At 41.7% G+C, this 17,445-nt stretch overlaps 1 protein-coding gene and 1 long non-coding RNA gene across 3 annotated transcripts; one reads left to right on the top strand and one right to left on the bottom strand.

The window, feature by feature from the left end:
• The first annotated feature begins 9,368 nt into the window (after positions 1-9,368).
• On the top strand, positions 9,369-10,543 carry PpY-55A (Protein phosphatase Y at 55A). Of its 2 annotated transcripts, none has more exons than NM_057341.4 (1): positions 9,369-10,543. In NM_057341.4, the coding sequence occupies exon 1, from the start codon at positions 9,451-9,453 to the stop codon at positions 10,393-10,395; it is 945 nt and encodes a 314-aa protein (NP_476689.1). In that variant the 5' UTR covers positions 9,369-9,450; the 3' UTR covers positions 10,396-10,543. The 2 variants fall into 2 exon arrangements, with proteins under 2 accessions (NP_476689.1, NP_001286554.1); NM_001299625.1 differs by having other exon boundaries at positions 9,369-10,450.
• A 100-nt stretch (positions 10,544-10,643) lies between these two features.
• lncRNA:CR44418 (long non-coding RNA:CR44418) lies at positions 10,644-11,394 on the bottom strand. Its single transcript, NR_124607.1, has one exon. It is a non-coding gene; the product is annotated as a long non-coding RNA:CR44418 (long non-coding RNA).
• Positions 11,395-17,445: the final 6,051 nt, after the last annotated feature.

Below are 17,445 nucleotides of genomic sequence, written 5' to 3'. Positions count from 1 at the left end.
GCGGCTACAACAAATGGCTCGGCGGTCTGGGGATTGGACCTTGAAGGGGTGGGAACACAAACCAACCAACCCACCCACTTACCGCCGCACAGAAATTGAGAGAAATTACGCTGCAAATTCCGCGAGAAAAATTATAAACATTTTTTTTTTGTTGCGTTGCGACAAGATTTTTGCTTACGCTCATTTGTTGGCCTTGTCCCTATGGCAAAAAAAAAAAAACTCAAATGGCCATGTTAGCTTGGTTTTGGAATTTCAAAATATATTCGCTTTAGTCTTGAGTTACTTCGCGGAAAAATGTATCTTATTATGTTGAAATACAATTTAAATTTTCATTTTCTTAAGCTACGGAAAGTAATCGAGATCTTTGATTTCATTACATTGAAAGTACGAAAATGTTGCAAGTTTATTATTCACATCTGACGTTTTTTTAATGATTACAAAATATTTGCAACACTTTGTGTGCCATGTGCTGCCTCACAATATGCTGTCTTTTTTTTTTGTTCTTTTTCTCTGGCAAAACTTAAGAATGTAATCAAACTAACTGCTTGTATACATAATTCTCTTTGGCAAAATAAACATAATATTAAATCTCCGCCAATTTTCAGCAAATTGCAGGGTATGTGAGACCCCATAATGCCAATGGTGGGGCCACGAATATTGTTGCCGCTGTTTTTGGCCACGTTGTCGTTGTTAAAGTTGTTTGTTGATTTTGTTTTGTGCGCTTGTTTTTATGCCAGAAATATTCAAATTATGCCAGGCCAAAGGTTGTGGGCTCTGCCATGCCCACCGACCCAGCCAGCACCCATACGCAACTCTTGGCTCAGTGGCTGACATCATTGTCAGTGAATTAAAAACGTCATAGGGGCTTATTTAAATAAATTATAAGCACATGCAGCGGAGAAGGGCATGAAGGTGAAGTCTGGGCGCTTTCAATAAAGGTAAATAATTCATCACATAAGTGGGGCTTATTAGCCAAAACTCGCTCTTAAGACATTAGAAAGCCATGTGGGAAGCAACAGCCGGCACCGTCGAAACTCACAAGTTCCAGTAACTTGGCCTTGGAATTCCTAAAGGAAATTAACAAAGCTGGATGCCACTTTGCTCCTTTCTCCACCAACTTTTATACACAGTGTCTTGTTTAAGGATATATATATGTTTATATATATATATATTGTATATGCAGCACTTGGCCCCAGGCCGCTTGTCAAACTTTGGAAAAGCAAGCGAAACAAAATTACTCCACTCCGTACCTGGCAACCAATCCACCTCAATTCAAATGGAATAAGACTGCGAATTCGAATCAGAATAAGAACAACAAATGCTGCTTTTCCTTTTTGTTTTGGCCTGGCTTTTATTTCAATTGCTCTGGCGGTTCAGTCGGGCGGAGTTAACATTTAAAGTGCCAATAATCGCAACCGAAAATGCAAACGAAATGCAGAACGTGCCTTCGCCGAGGTCTGCAGGTGTCTGCGTGCTTATCGCCCTGCACTCGCCTGTTGAACCCTTTTCAGAATGCACCCGGGTTTCAGGGATATATACAGTGGGGTTATGCACTGAGAAAAATAGGTTTTACATCAGAAAAAAATGCGATCTTCTGTGTGAAAAATAAAGGAAATTGATTGGAAAAGCCTCACTTAATAAAAAAAATATATAAATCTTTTACGTGATCCAAGTCCTTGCAGCTTTTCATATATTTAAAACTAATTACAACGAATGACAACTTCTCTCGCAGTGTTTGAGCAAGTGCAAGGAAAATATGCAATGCAGTTGGCGCCAAACAATGGGAAAAGTGAAAGTAACGCTCCATTGTTATCCGACCGGCAGGATGAGCCTGGTGCGGACTCCTTCTACTTGTGCTGCTGTGGGTGCTTCTTTAGCTGCCTGCACAATTGCAAAAAGATAAACTTGGCCAAAGACAGGCAGCTGGCGGAAAGGGCCAAAACGGCAGAGTTGGAGATGCTTCAGCCGTTGCCGTTGGTGAAAGGCAAATCTCACAACAATTTGGGTCAAACAAGCAAATTGCATTCTGTTTAGTGGCTCGTTGTTGCTCCCCACGTCCTTTTCCTCTCGCCGCTTAACTTTCTCTCGGCTGACTCTTTTTTCTGCATTTGTGGGTGCAATTGGTTTGGCTCCTTTGGGACTGCGATTTGCATTCGGTTGCATCCCGGGGAGGGCAGCAAATATTTGCCCGAAACCAGAGAAAAATGGGTTTAACTGCCGCTTAAGATGTATCTGCAGTTGCTCATTAAATTGCAGAGCGCCTTTCGAGCTGTAGAATAAAGGGGCGTGGCAGCGTGGAAAGCGGAAAACGCCGCCAGACGACGACAGCTGGCAACTTATGCAAATTTCCCATGCAATTGAGACGAAGTCCTTGCGAACTTGCGTATGTATGTGTGCCAGAGACGCTTGCGTGCGTGTGTGTTTGTGTAATGTAGTGGTAATGCAGTTGGCAAAGGACCCTAAACGACGGGAGCAAAGGATTACATCGAATGTAAATTGCTTTTAAAGCTAAAGAGTTCTGAACGCGAAATGTTTAAACAACGAACTTGACGACGGGAGTAAAGGATTACATCGAATGTAAATTGCTTTTAAAGCTAAAGAGTTCTGAACGCGAAATGTTTAAACAACGAACTTGACGCAAATCCGCGACAGCACAGGATGTTGATGAGATTGAAATCGATCGGAAATCAATTTCGGCCCTATGTCATTTATGACTTGCATTCCATACTCCCGATTTTAAATGTATTTTACAGCTTTAAGCTAACGGCTTTTCCTTAAGCAAATATTTGTAAACCATTTGTTACACGCTATTTTTAAACACGCAATGGCCATGAAATGGATGCTGGCAAAATGCTACTGTGGCTCACGGCGAATTCAGTAATCAGGCTGCCAAATATATGCGAGTATCTGCCACCAAATCAAACTATATCACCTTGTCAAAGCGCTGGGCACTCAAGCATTTAATCTTTGCAAAATACACGAAATACAATGCCGTGCAATAAGATATCACACATTCGCACACACACACACAATGAGGGTTTTCAGAAAATTTAATCAACGCACTTGGCGACACACAGGACAAACAAAGGCAACAATGAAAGGCAACTTATGTGCTACTCACTTACACACACAAACACACCCACACACTCGCATTCGCAATCGCAGGTGGATCCATTTAAAAATGCTTAGCAAACAGACTGCCGCACACACACACACACACACACACACACCAGTGCGCACAAAGAGTGGGAAAAGATTCACACACATCCTGTGAAAACGACGAAGTCGGAGTCATTTGATATTTTTTAGCATTAAGATTGTTTTCCCTTCGTTCCCATACGCTTTTCAATAACATGAAAGTTCGCCTCTCTGTTTGATGGAAAATTGTAACGATACTCGCAGACACACAATGGAGGGCAAAAAAATAGTTCATATTTGTGGAAAATGGAGAAAAGTGCTGGCGATTCGATGAAATAAATATACTATAAAGAGGTGCCATGATCATAATAACTCATTCATATAGCTAAGAACTCTATGCCAATGCAGCATTTCACTAATTATTAAATAGGATGTCTCTCAAGTCCGACAGTTTCTTGTTCAATTCATAATTGTTTGAATGTTGGTTGTAGTTTTGTATACTGTAGTTTTGCCCACCCTATAGAACTTCAATGAAAGCTTTGCTGCAATACTTTTCGAAAGGATAACATGTGTGACCGCTGCTGTATGTCCCATAACAAGGCGACAGAAACAACAATTTTCTTGTTAACTCGGAACCCAACACACCTGCGATGTCAATGTCGCCGATGTGGTAAGCACCTTAGAAGACGAACCCGCTGCGACCACAGAATCAGCGATGACATCAAACGTGGCCGGGAAAAGGGCAAATAAAATGGAAAAGAGGAAGCTGTGAGATGTGAAAATTTTATGTGCCTTGGCAATCGGGAATCGAAATGGCATCGAGTGTGCAGCACACATCTTTGCTGGGAAATCAATTGGAAATTTAGACAAATCTGCCAAAGAGCTTAATGATGTCAATGACATGTTCGGCGCGAAAAAAAAAACAACAGCGGCGCTCGGAATGTAAATTTCCAGGTGAGTCACGTTCATAATTAGCCGTGCGGCACGTGGCCAAACGTGAAAACTACCTGTGGCACCGACACGCGAATCGAAAACCAACATTGTTGCCGTTTGCGATTACCCAAGCACGAGCTGTATCCTATTTGTCCCGCCGACTTGTTCATTCGAGTGCCCCGCAGCAGCAGCATCATCAGATGCAACAGTAGCACCATCAGGGCAACATGCAACTCCCGATTGATTGGCTTCATTTCATACGGTTGGCAAACGAAACCTAATAGGCAGTCAGGGCGTGCGATCTGAGATGATGATCAAACACTGAAAGCAAAAGGTGTATTTAAATTTTAAATAAATATTATTAGCTTAAACTTAAAGGATAAGTTCTTTCCGGATAATATGCTGCCAAGTTATTAAAACATATAAGAATGAATAGGTGTATTATTTCAACTTAGTTTACATATGGCAACTTTAAGTTAGTAGAAATACCATTTGAATTTGGTTGTATATATAATTCTTGGTATTGAGGAAATTTCCTGCCATTTAATATTCTTTCTTTTCGTGTCCTTTCGTTGCATCTTGAGCGGATGATTGGCCGCACCGTGCCCCGCTGTGCACTGGCTCAGCGGTTGTCAGAACCAGCTGTGGGTCCATCTGCACCTCCTGCCGGCCTGGCCCATCCACTTTTGCCCCACATCGTTCCCGCCAGCGCTCGACATGCTAATTACTTAAGGCAACAGTAGGGTGCGTCCAGAGGGGGGGGGGGGAACTGCGGTGGCGGCAAATGCCAATGCCGAATGCAGAGCCGAGTCGAGCAGACAAAATGGCGATGAGGATAAGCCTCGCAGGCGACTCGACTTGCGAGTCAATTGCACAGCTTGACTGCAGGCCCCTCACAATGGCCGTATAAAGTTGACTTGAGATGTGCAGATTATCCTATGTAGGCACTTAACATGACGCAGCCGAGAGCCAGACAACTCCCAGTTGCGTTCCGAGTGCCAAGTTCCAAGAACCAAGAACCCTACTCCCTGGCCAAATGGGCCAAGTCAAGTGAGTTGGCATTAGGGCAAATAAGCGAGGCCAACTTACCGGGGAGCTCTATGTGCCCCTTTGGCGCCGCAGGATGGCGGAAGCATAATAAATAAGCAAGTGTGCAAGCGGAAATATTAAGCAGTGGTCGGGGATGCAGCTTGCCACACAGCCAACCGCTGTGCCACAATGAGCAGAAAGAAACTCATTTCGACTGTCACGACTTGAACCACGACATTTGGCCATGCGAGAATGCACAAGTGCACAAATCCACAGATGCGCAGATGCACAAATGCACAAATGCACAAATGCACACGCCGATGCCCAGATGCTGTTGCATACTTTTGTGGATGCGCCGCTTGATTGCGATGAAAGAATCAAGATGAAAACCAAGGACAGGGGAAGTCGCAATCCCTGCGGATACATAAAGGCGCTACAGACAGGCGGAAGTGCTCATTGTTGCACTGCCAATGGCCTAAGCCAGAGATACTACACATAATTCACAGGCCGCATGACGCAATGTCAACATTTTGCTTCCGCCATGGGAAGTTGGCAAAAAATGAGTTTCCTTCGTTTGTGAAAGAGCATAAATACTCTGTTTCTTTGGCCGGAATTTCATTCTAGCACAATCGAATGCGGTGTATATTTTTATATTATTTATTTGGTTTTGCATAATCAAAGTTTTTCTAACTCATAAAATTTGTGTCAGTTCATGTCCTTGTCCCAATAATCACTTCTTCTTTTATTTCTCAAGCAGTACATGTTTTTTTTTTATTCGGCAACCATTTTTTATTCGCCTACAAGCTTGCACCATAGTCATGTAAATTTTATTCAAATTTCATAAGGGTATTGACCATTCAGCAGGCAAAAATAATAATAATGCCCGGACATTTGTTGCTGGTACTTTATGCTCCAATTAGTAGCTTCCGACAACGTCTCAGAATTCGGATTTGGACACCGATAAGGGTACGGAAAAGTGCGGGTGGGATGCCTTCTTTTGTGGCATTTTGTGAAAACGGAAATCAAATAATATTTTCATACTGATTTATGAATCTATTTGCACAGGCAACACAACGGGCCCACCGGCCCAGCCCATTTGCATGTGATTCATGCTCTGAAAACCATGAATGATTATATTTGCCAGCTCCGGCTGCTGCTACTTCTGCTCCTGCTCCAACTGCTGCTCCTGCTTCTGCTTCTGCTGTGAAATCCAAGACTCTTTGGGCACAAATATAAATGACTTTGGTTTGGTCCGGCCGCTGGCTGGGAGTTTATAACTAGCATCAGATTATGAGGCCGACTTGAAGGCCCCTGGGACCAGCAGAGCTACATTTTACCCCTGGGTCCTGGCCACGAAATCCTTTTTCGGTTTCAATATTTATTTGTGGCCTCAGCTGGCATTTCCCAGGCCATGCAAATTGTTTTCTAGCCCGACATTAAGTTGTCAAGCCCCGGACAGCCGGGCAGATTTTGTCGAGCACTCAAAGTTTGCTTACAGATTGCATTTATTGATGTCCCACTTCTGCACCACTTGATACCAGATTTTAAGTGCATTAAACCAGTTGTGAATTTGGATTTTTTCATTATTCAATTTTGCTGTTTGCTTGGCTAAGTATAAATGTTTTATTGCCTTGATAAATGTGTGAGCTTAAAAATTAAAGTTTCATCGGACTAGAAAAGGATCGAAAAATGAAATTATTTAGTTATTTAACGAAACTATTTGAAACCATCGATTCAATATTTTGGCACATTAAATTTTCGAATTTCGTCGAGTATTATAACAAAAAATTGAAGTTGAATAACATAAATTAAGGCAATTGCTGTAAATTGGAGCGCGTCATTGCTAATTGGCCCAGTATATAGTGAGTTCTCAATTTTTAGCACTTCAATTTCCATTCTCCTCGACCACTGGCAAATCAAACAAGTTCGATGTGAGTAACCATTTGCAAATATTTATGGGATGCACGCCCGGGGAAATGTCACCGACACGTGTAGAAGGAGCAGATTCTGAATCAGACACGGAGCACTAAAAAGTGCAAAATGAACCCGACTGAGGAATGGAGCTCGAGTGAAAAGTGAAATGTTAAGCCAAAAGCGAGTGGAGCAATGGAAAAAGCTAGTGAAATACAACTGCATTCCACACCCTAACTGTCGCCATTTGTTATTGCTTTCTTGATGCCCCTCTTTCAACCGAAGAAGACCGACACGGGCTGGCGAATAAGTCGAGTGGCAAGTTGAGCAATACACAGGGAGGAAATTGTGTTCTTCAGCTTGTAACCAAATTTCGAAACCAACTCCGAAGGAATCTTTCTTTTTTAACATAATATGACATAATAACAGGGGAGTTTAGATTAACAAAAGGCAACCACATGTCGATGGTATTTTCTCTGAGTGCACTGGGTTCCACGCGCATTGCATCAAGTACTTTAGTACGGGAGGAAACCAAGAAGTTCAGAGCACGTGTTGGGACTTAGGAGCAACCTTTCCGCCCCCCAAAGTCCTGTCGCCATGGCAACTCTCTCAATTGTTGTCCGGTTCATGTGTCCTCCAGTGCCCCGCATCCCCCGCCACCCAAATAAATAAGAGCATTTATATGAATTTTGTTTTGATTTTCTAGGACAAGCAAAAAAAAAGGGGTAAAGTAGCTAATAGAAACTTGCACAAACTCTGCAGCACATTTTTGGTAAGGAGTCAGTTTTAAAATGAAGATTCATAGGAAAAATGGTCGTGCAGACAATGTACGATGAAATAATCAGCTTTTTAGAAATGAAAACATGATGGGCATGTATGGGTGAAACAATTTGCATATTTCGATTGTTTTGGCAATTAACTGCAAAGTTCAAAGTTTTTGGTGTATTGAAGAGGACCAATAATTTTTGGAAACTTATAAGAAAATGGGTATTTGTTTGCCAAAAATTGATGAATAACAATTATTAATATTAATACAAAAAAATTTTAATTCAACATGTGTTTTCCGTAAAATGATGATTCCATTAGAAGAACAAGCCAGATGCCCGCCTAAATGCATTTTATTATTTTATTTCTGTCACTTATTCCATCCAGCTGATGAAGATATATGCGCCACAAATTCTTTATCATTTAGAATGCGATTTTGGTCGGCAGTGGACAGGGCCATAAATACTAATAGCCAAAATAGCCGGGAAGACATAAACCATAGCCGAGAAAAGTAATTCCCACTAGAAGGACGAGTAATAATCAACATCAAATTGCCTCGTTTCGAGTTCCAGTTCCAATTTGGGTCTTCTTTTTTTTTATATTTTCGGGTCTCTCGGTTTCGGTTTCGGTTTCATTTTCGGTTCCAGTGCAAAGACTCACTCAAGTTCATTTATTTTTATTGTTTTCGGAGCTTTCGGCGACAATTTATGGGCCAGCGGAATACAAAGATATTTATGTTGGTTGGTCTTGAGCGAATAAAATGGCGAAACTTATGTATATGGCCAGTCGGAACTTTATTTTATTTATTTTATATTTTTATATTTTCCTTTTCAATGAAAAGTGCAGGGGCGAAAGCAATGCGAAAATGGTGGGAGCAAGAGAAAAGCGGAGAAAATCTACGTAGTACGTACACGGCATTCAATGAGAGTGAAGAACGAATAATTTACTTTCCTTTTCCCCGGCTAAGCATCCAGCATTCTATCTTATTTTGCACTAAATTTTAACAGGATTTAGCCCCGTCACTCTTTGCTGTCAACTGCTAACAAGCGGCAAAGACGTCGGAGGTTTTGACCAGCCGAGCGATTCAAGCCAAGCCAAACTTGTTGGCCCAAAGGGGGGTCCATTCAAGGGTGCGGAGGTGGGCTGAGTTCGTTGGTTGGACTGAGGGAGCAGGTGGACTGAGCGGTGTGGGCGTGGCATCGTGTCCATGGCGAATGAGTTTTGTCGCAAATCCGCTTACGTCCACACCGCCGCTACGAAAATTGTGATGGCGCTTCTGATGGAGATGACGATGACGACAACCAAGATGATGCTGATGACGATGACGATGATGATGATGACGGCCTTCACTACACCCCATTCACGCCCAACCCCACCACCACCCACCCTTGGAGCCATTTTAACTGGCACATAAATAAATTCCATAAATCTTTTGCACTTTAACGCTTCTGCTTTAAGCCCAGTCAAGTCTGGGCTAAAGTCGGATGTGGATTTTGTGGAAAGTGCGGAGCTGGAAGATTATCCTCACATATATAAAAAAAATAGTCTTAAGCGCTAAATATGTTTAATTTCACTAATACTATTACAAACAAAAAACACTTCCTTTCTAAAAAATGTCACAGTATATTATAAAAATTTTTCGTTGTATGTTTAGTACAAATAAAATCGAATACGATGGCCGTCTTAACTACTCACGAAATAGATTGCATTATAAAGGAGCTCACATCCCTGAATGGAAGTGAGTGCACATTAAAGGAGGAACTAATCGAGAGACTCATTCAACAGACTCGTGAAGTGATCAAATGGCAACCGATGCTGCTCGAACTTCAGGCTCCGGTCAATATATGCGGCGATATTCATGGCCAGTTTACAGATCTCTTGAGGATTTTCAAGGCATGCGGCTTTCCACCCAAAGCCAACTATTTATTTCTCGGTGACTATGTGGACCGGGGCAAGCAATCGCTGGAAACAATTTGCCTGCTATTTGCTTACAAAGTTAAATATCCGCTAAATTTCTTTTTGCTTCGCGGCAATCACGAGAGCGCCAGTATAAATAAAATTTACGGATTTTATGACGAGATCAAACGTAGACACACTGTTCGTCTGTGGCACAGTTTCACCGATTGCTTCAACTGGCTTCCGGTGGCCGCATTGGTGGGCGAGCGCATCTTCTGCTGCCACGGAGGACTGAGTCCATCGCTCCGGAATTTGCAACAGATCAATCATATTCAGCGACCCACTGATATTCCGGATGAGGGTATCATGTGCGATCTCCTTTGGGCGGATCTAAATCACACCACCAAAGGCTGGGGTCACAACGATCGCGGTGTGAGCTTCACCTTCGATAAGGTCATAGTTCGGGATTTTCTTAAAGCCTTCGACTTGCAACTTATGGTTCGCGCCCATGAGGTTGTGGAGGATGGATACGAGTTCTTTGCCAACCGACAGCTGGTCACCGTATTCTCGGCCCCCAACTATTGCGGTATGATGAACAATGCCGGCGGAGTGATGAGTGTTAGCACAGACTTGATCTGCTCCTTCGTCATTATTCTACCGTGTCACAAATACAAAATGATTGCGACTGATGCCAACCAAATGCCGACTAACGAAGAGGAGTGATTTTGTTTTTCATACATGTATATATCACTTCGTGCAATTAAATTCGTACAATAACAATTCTTTTTATGTAGCTGATATATCAAATATATATACTATATATACGTTCACATTTAAATATTTAACCAGAAAATAAAAGACATTAGTTACTAGTATTCCATTGCATTTCTAAGTCTTTCAAATTAAGCAAACAAAACAGTAGCAATATAAATTACTCGGAAATTTGAGCTTCCCTATGAATACTTGAAAATAAAGTGACTTCAAATTAAATTTTATCATATTTGAATATTTGCCCGAAGTCAACTCCTTGTTGACTTGCACAACTTCATAGCAATTGAAGGTCAATGTGAGGTAGATTTCCCATCCGAATCTCCGACTGACCCACTTCCTGTGTCACCTGGCAGGACTGGACGGACTGGACTGGACTGACAGGTGGCTTCAACACGCTTGTTTCGCCATTTCATTTGCAGCTCGTTGCTGTGCTGCTCGGCCAAATGAATTTTATATGGCTCTTAAGTTGGCCCAGACTTGCTGCCAGATTGAGATGCTGATTCTGATGCTTATGCTGATGCTGAAGCTGATTTCCTGATGAGGAGGCATTCTGCAGCTTAGCCTCCTGTCCAAGGTTCGCTGGTTTGGTCCTCGTGCATGAGACAACATTTATTTGATCTGGCAAAAGTCGCATGGCAAACAGGCGAGTGTGTGTATGTGGACTTGGACTTGGACGGACTGCTCAGTGTTGCATACGAAAGTATCTCCGTCTGGTTGCTGCACGCTCGAATAATTTAATACATCCTCGCCCTCCCTCGTCCTGCAGCAGGATGTTCTGGATCCTTGGCATTTGGAATGCACACAGCGTGCCATTTGACTGCAATTTAATGCTCTCTCCCGAACAGTTTACTCGTCCTGTTCCAACTGCTGCCATTTCATGTTTTGCAAAATGACAAATCACATTTATTTATTTTGTGTAAGCCAACTGAGCTTAAATATGCTGTCCTGTGACAGTTGGATTCAGCTGCAAGCCGGTTGTGCACCGAGTTTTTGGATGTCAATCCTAAGGGTTAAGGCTCAGACATAATCGAATCTGGAGACAGTAGTTTTGGCATTCCAGAAGGAGACCCCACTGAGTAATTGGCTGAGAGGACAGAGTATCCCAGGGATTTGCTCGACATGTGTTAAATAAGCCTTAAGTGAGCTCAGCATACTTTAAAGCACTATCGAACTATTTCGATTTTTACTTAACAAAATCACAAATAATTAAATGTAATAATGAACTATTCCCTTTCAGTGTTTATTGTGCAAAACCTTCAAGAAACTGAGGCAATCTTGAGGTTATTCGAGAGCTTGAATAAAGCCAATTTGAGGCGCAGTAGCAAATCAGTGGGAGTGCTTGAGCACCTGGCCACCAAAGTAGGTCAACCCCTTGGGGGCCAAACACTGGAGGAGTGGATGAGCACGTCTGTCCGACAGAACCGAGGACCACAATCTTGGCATTGGCAATGGGAGGCCGAAGCGTGGACTTGGTCCTTTAATTAGCAAACAACTGCTGGATTGCAGATGCCGTGGGCCAGATGACAAATGAGTGGAAAGATAGCGACTGCGAATAAAACGGCAAACACCCTGTAATGACTGATTGGGGAGGTAAAGTTTAATTAAGAAAATGCCCACTAATGACAACTAATGGACCCAAAGTCACCGCCGATCGCATCACCTCAGAAATCCTCAGAAATATTAGTTGTAAACATGGAAGGGACACCAAGCCATGATCAATTTTCATTTGCAACGCCCCCAAAAAGTGGCAAAAGTTAAGAAAAAACGCGACAAAAAAAGGAGGAAAAACCCGGGAACACCGCTCGCACAGCTCGACTCAATCAAGTTAATGGCGGCCAAATGGGTTTTTGATGCGCTGGCCGCGCAGCTCCATAAAAAATGATTGCCAGGCCTTGTTGTTCGTTTTGGCCACGCCGAAACTTGGCTTAATGAAAACGCGTGGACATTGCCGTTTAATACCAAACCGTAGCGTGTGCGTGTGTGTGTAACTGAGGTGGCATAAAATGCTGCCAACTTGGCTTAGCCAGACAGATAGCCCCACCGCGAAGTGGGCGTGCCAAGTTCCTTATTGTCAATTTGAGCATTCGGGCGTTAAATTCTTATGAGGCATAAGTTGCCCAGCATAAGGCCGCAGTTAATAACACCACTTCATAAGGTGTGTCCACGTGGATGTGATGGCTTCCGCTCCCCCATGAAAAATTTCCTGTTTTTTTTTTGTTCGTCTTTTCGTGCAGTTTTTGTCTTGCGCGTGTTGCTGAGTGGTTATGCTCTTGAAAAGGGTTTTAATAAATTCGTCTGATGGGCAGCACAGTGTCCCATAATTTTTTGTCCACAACATAGGAGAATTTCAGACGTCTAGGTTATTTTTTAAATTAATTATGTAACTTATTAATTCTACAGTTCTTAGATAAGTTTATAAATAATTAGACTCGAAAATTACATTATAATTTGTATTATACTTTTAAGTTTACCATAAGCAATTTGTTTCTTACTCTAAGATTGCTTTGCTTATATATTGCTCTCTTGAAAATCGAATCTTTTACAAAAAAAAATCTATCTATGCACCGAAGTATATTTTTTTTTCGATTTGGCAACTTCCCGCTTTTTCTTTGTTTTCCCTTGCCTTTCGTTGGCCTTATCTACAGATCCGAACGAAACTCTAATCAAATTAATGGGATAACTGAACGGTTATGTGTGCTTTTCCATCCTCCCCATATCCCCAAGCCATTGTTTTCCCCCAACTCCTTGCCAAGTTCCTCTTTTTTCAGTTATGTTTCGACTTTTTTTGAAGACCCAATCGCCTGTCTGGTTGTCCAAATAAACTTGACTTCCGGTAAGGAAATTTGGGGCACAAGTCCCTGAATGACCAGAAAGTTGATTCATCCCGTTTCTTAGCACTCGATTATGCTACTTTCGCATTCCGATTTTGATTCAATTACAAGGCTTGGGGTGGGACGAGAACTCGTTGATGCCAAATCCCCACGGCTCAGTTTTTGGCTTCAGCCACAAGCGAAGAGATTTTAATTAATTGCATAATCACTCAAATAAAACCACAGAATCCCCAACCGCTTGCCAACCCGGCGCAAAACTTGTAAGCGAAACGTGAAGAAACAATCAAAATTCCAAAAGTCACCAAAGCTCCCGTTCGCTTTTTCCCTTTGCAGTGTCGGCATTGTACAAGTGTTTTTAATATTTAATTGCTTTTTAAATGAGTCCAAGTATTTTATTGTATTTCATTTGATGATGTAAACGCTACTAACAGCACGTCCAAAAGTGGGCTCCAAAGAGCCCACCACAGCGGGCGATAAGTTTCCTCCGTTCTGGTCGCAACTTTTGCAAATTATTCAAAGCGATGTGGCGCTGGGAAAACGTTGATGGTGGAAAACGAGGGTGGCGCGCCTGGAGCCACGGCAGCGTCAAGTAATGGCCCAAGTGGTAATTTATCAATTAAAATTCTGCTTAACTACAAGGACACCCAGGAAACGAACTCAAGCTCGCAGCCAAAAAAAAAAAAAAATAAAAACGACGAAAGAAGTCACAACAAGCTCTTCAAGCGCTGGAGGGGCTTTTCCTTCTCATTATTGCCCCTTTTCTGACCAGACCAGTATGACATTGGAACTTGTCCGCGCCCACTTAGCTTACCCTCCGTCGAAAAATTCACTCCTCCTCAATGCAACGCGGCCACTTTCAGTGTCATTGCCGCGTGTTTATTTCCCCGCCAACGAATCGTTCCATCTGCCAACAAGTGGAGTGCTAATTAAAGTCCCATAGTACGGTATATAGTAAATAAATCTTTGAACTGAATTAGATATAAATTGCAGTTCTGTGAGCCTGTAAGGCAGTGAGGGTTGAAAAACACCGTCGAGAAAGGAGCTTAATTAAATCGAGACTGGAGACAAAGTGCTGGGGGATTACGCATCGTCTAATTGAATTCCATTCGAGCAGATGGCAGCTTCAATTCCAAGGGCTATCGATTGAATGTTTATAGAAATCTAATGATTTTCTGTGGAATAATGCTCAATTCCAATGTCTTACCAATCAGTGCACGGTGTGATTGAGATTTGGGCCAATTTACATGCTGCAAATATCTTCATTGGCAATGTGCAGTAACACCTGCAATTTAACAAAACTGTAAAACAAGTGCGATTTTAAAACATTCCAGGAGATTCCATGAATGATTTGATACAAAGGTGTTGTTAAGGTCTGCAAAATATTTATTTTTACACATAAGAAAGAGGCTTTCCTGCCCTGCATAATTATACACCTGGCATTTCGGGTGTCCCTCGATTTTGTATGTACTCAAAAAGTTATATAAACGTCCTGAGGCGTAAGGGTCGCCTCTGAAATTCTCCAGGGTCGTATTAAAGTTCCAACTTTAAGCTTGTGCATGTAATTAACACTTTCGGTAAAGTTTGCCGCTGCCGTCTGTTTCAATATTTGTGTTTTCATTGGGTAGTTTGGTTGAAAAATTTTTTTTTTTTTTTGTTACTTCAGGGCTGGTCGTCCCTTTATTGTCGCCACCAGTAAGCTAGGGAAAATATGGAAATTTTATTGCTCGCTTATGTTTGAGTTAATTTGGCAACAATTTTCTTGAATTTTAATGAGTGTGCGAGGAGCATAAGTCCCACGTCCCATATCCCTGATGGGTGGTGGCACGGAGTTTGATGATTTTGTGTACTGATTTAAGCCCTTGACAGAGCGACAGACTGCTGACGAGGACGCGAACGATGATTTTCCACAGGCAAAGACAAGGCAAATTTTGCATTCGCCAAAAGACGAGTTTCTAATGAAGCCGAAAGTCCTGACAACCGACGTCAATCCGAGAGGCCGCAAAATTATGCGAAATCTCGCAGTCATTTACAAATTCGGAAAATCAACAGCAGTCATCGCGATTTCCGCGCCGACTTAAATCTAAAATGGAAATCTTTTACGAACCGAACTGAATTTGTAGAGTGGTGTGCATGTTGATTCTTTGGCTAATTGTTGTGTGCCAAATTCAATTAATTTAAATGCCACGACTCATTTGGCTTCGATGTCTGGACGTCCAAGTGTCTGAATGTCTGATGAATTAATTAAAAACCCCTCATTTGCCAAAGCAATCAGGCGAAGGCACAGAGGCCTCAATCTGGTTCCTGGCGTCCGGGGTCAGGGATCAAACTTGAAATTATGCGCCTCTTTTGGCATTTTCATAATTTTTGCCCATGAAACGTGACTTTTGACGGAGTACGTCATTGCCCCCACCCGTTTGCCCATTTCCATTTCCCGTGTCAGCTTTTGTTTCGTTAGTCTGCAAAGGAAAATTTTAATTTTGAACTGATTTTTTTCCAACTGGCCCTCTGCCACGACGCATTGTTTGTCAACTTTTCGACCATGGCTTACCCTTATCCGAGGGTTCGTTTTGGTTCGTTTTTGGGAATGGGTTTTCCGCGTGGGGGCAGCGAAAAGCGCTTGCTATAAATTTTGTGTAAATATTTGTTAGTCCCGGACAGGACAGGATTTTCCCCCCCTATCCAGCTCTCCGCTGATGGTTCATTATGACGCGTTGCACGGAGAAAATATTTCGATAAGTATTTACAAATTAAGATTATGCGATTTGACAGTAGAAAAAGCTTGTAATTGGTTGCAAATTGGTTGCCTTCTTCGAGTTCGTTATAAAGTTAAATTGCTTACAGTGCATCATTGGTTTTTCATAAATTACTTAATTGATTTTGCCGCAGTGTAAAGTTGACTGTTCTTTTTGAACTTTAACGCATGCAGTCAGCTTTTTTACGACTTTGATTGTTCGCACACAAATTGTAATTTTGGGCAAAAAGGTAATTAAGCCGGCGAAATCCAATTAAGTGCGACGGAATCTCAAATTGAAATCAGTTCCTTGTGTCTGGCGCCCCATTTGCACATCATTGTGTAAATCATTATAAAAGTGAGGCATAAAATTTTAATAGTCCAACGCCGACAACTGTTTATGGAGGACCATAAAAGTTTTAGTTTGCAGCGGCTCGACAAATATCAAGCGTAATATAGAGCAGTTAAATACGTATAAATACGTGTACTATATATTCAACTGTGTAATTGCAGCACTTAAATGTGTTAAACGTTTTCCCTTTCTGTGTGCGAAGGCTGATGGAAAATTGAAAATTTGATGTATATGAATATATGTACATATATGAATAGTGCTGGAATGGGACTGTCAGGAAAATGGCATGGAAGTTGTCTCGCATTTCCAATTTGGACTGCCACGTAATGGTTCTGAACAAAGGCAAGCACACGAAAGCAGCATTAATGCCCTGCACATGCAAATGAGCATATCAGACCCGATTTAAATAATTTATATTCAAAACAATAATGGCTTAATGCCATTAAACAAACCAGAGCTGCGTAGCTTTTCTGTGATTATACGAATACAATACCCGCAACCATAACAATAATATATGTCCTTGAGCTAATGCCGCACCCAAAATGGGTCTATAATGCAGTTAGCAATGACCTGTCAATACTAAAAATATCTCTCAAATACGAGAAAACGTAAAATGGGGTCAAATTAATCAATCCGAAAATTATCTACAGTTTTGCTGAGTGCAACTCAAAGCAGAAATACAAAAGATGCTGCAATTGGCAGTTGCTCGAAACTCACATAGCCAAGTCAGTTTTCTGAATTTCCAGTGCCAAAAATATAATGAAGCACCACTTTCGCAGCAAACAACATTATACAAATGAATAAAAAAGAAAGTTAAAAAAACAATTTAAAGAAGCTATTCACATTAATGTGGCAATAAAACATAGAAAATCTAGTTGGTAAATAGTCAAGGATACTTTAAAGTCGTTTCCAGCTCATATTTGGCAAGAGGATTTTTGAACTATTTTTTCACTTGTTTGATTCGTTTGGACTCTTTTGTTTTTTCATCCTTTGCCACAGCATTCAATGTTGTGCACTCAATTACTTTATGTGAATGTTTCGGAGCCAAAATTGAATGCAAAGCGAATGCCCTTAACGTGAAAAAGTGA

This window comes from Drosophila melanogaster, chromosome 2R (genome assembly GCF_000001215.4).
Source record: "Drosophila melanogaster chromosome 2R".
Taxonomy (NCBI): Eukaryota; Metazoa; Arthropoda; class Insecta; order Diptera; family Drosophilidae; genus Drosophila; species Drosophila melanogaster.
This window is presented reverse-complemented; position numbering and strand designations above follow the sequence as displayed.

Coding starts and splice junctions, on each gene's coding strand:
- PpY-55A (NM_057341.4), top strand. CDS start 9,451: ATGGCCGTCTTAACTACTCACGAAATAGATTGCATTATAAAGGAGCTC.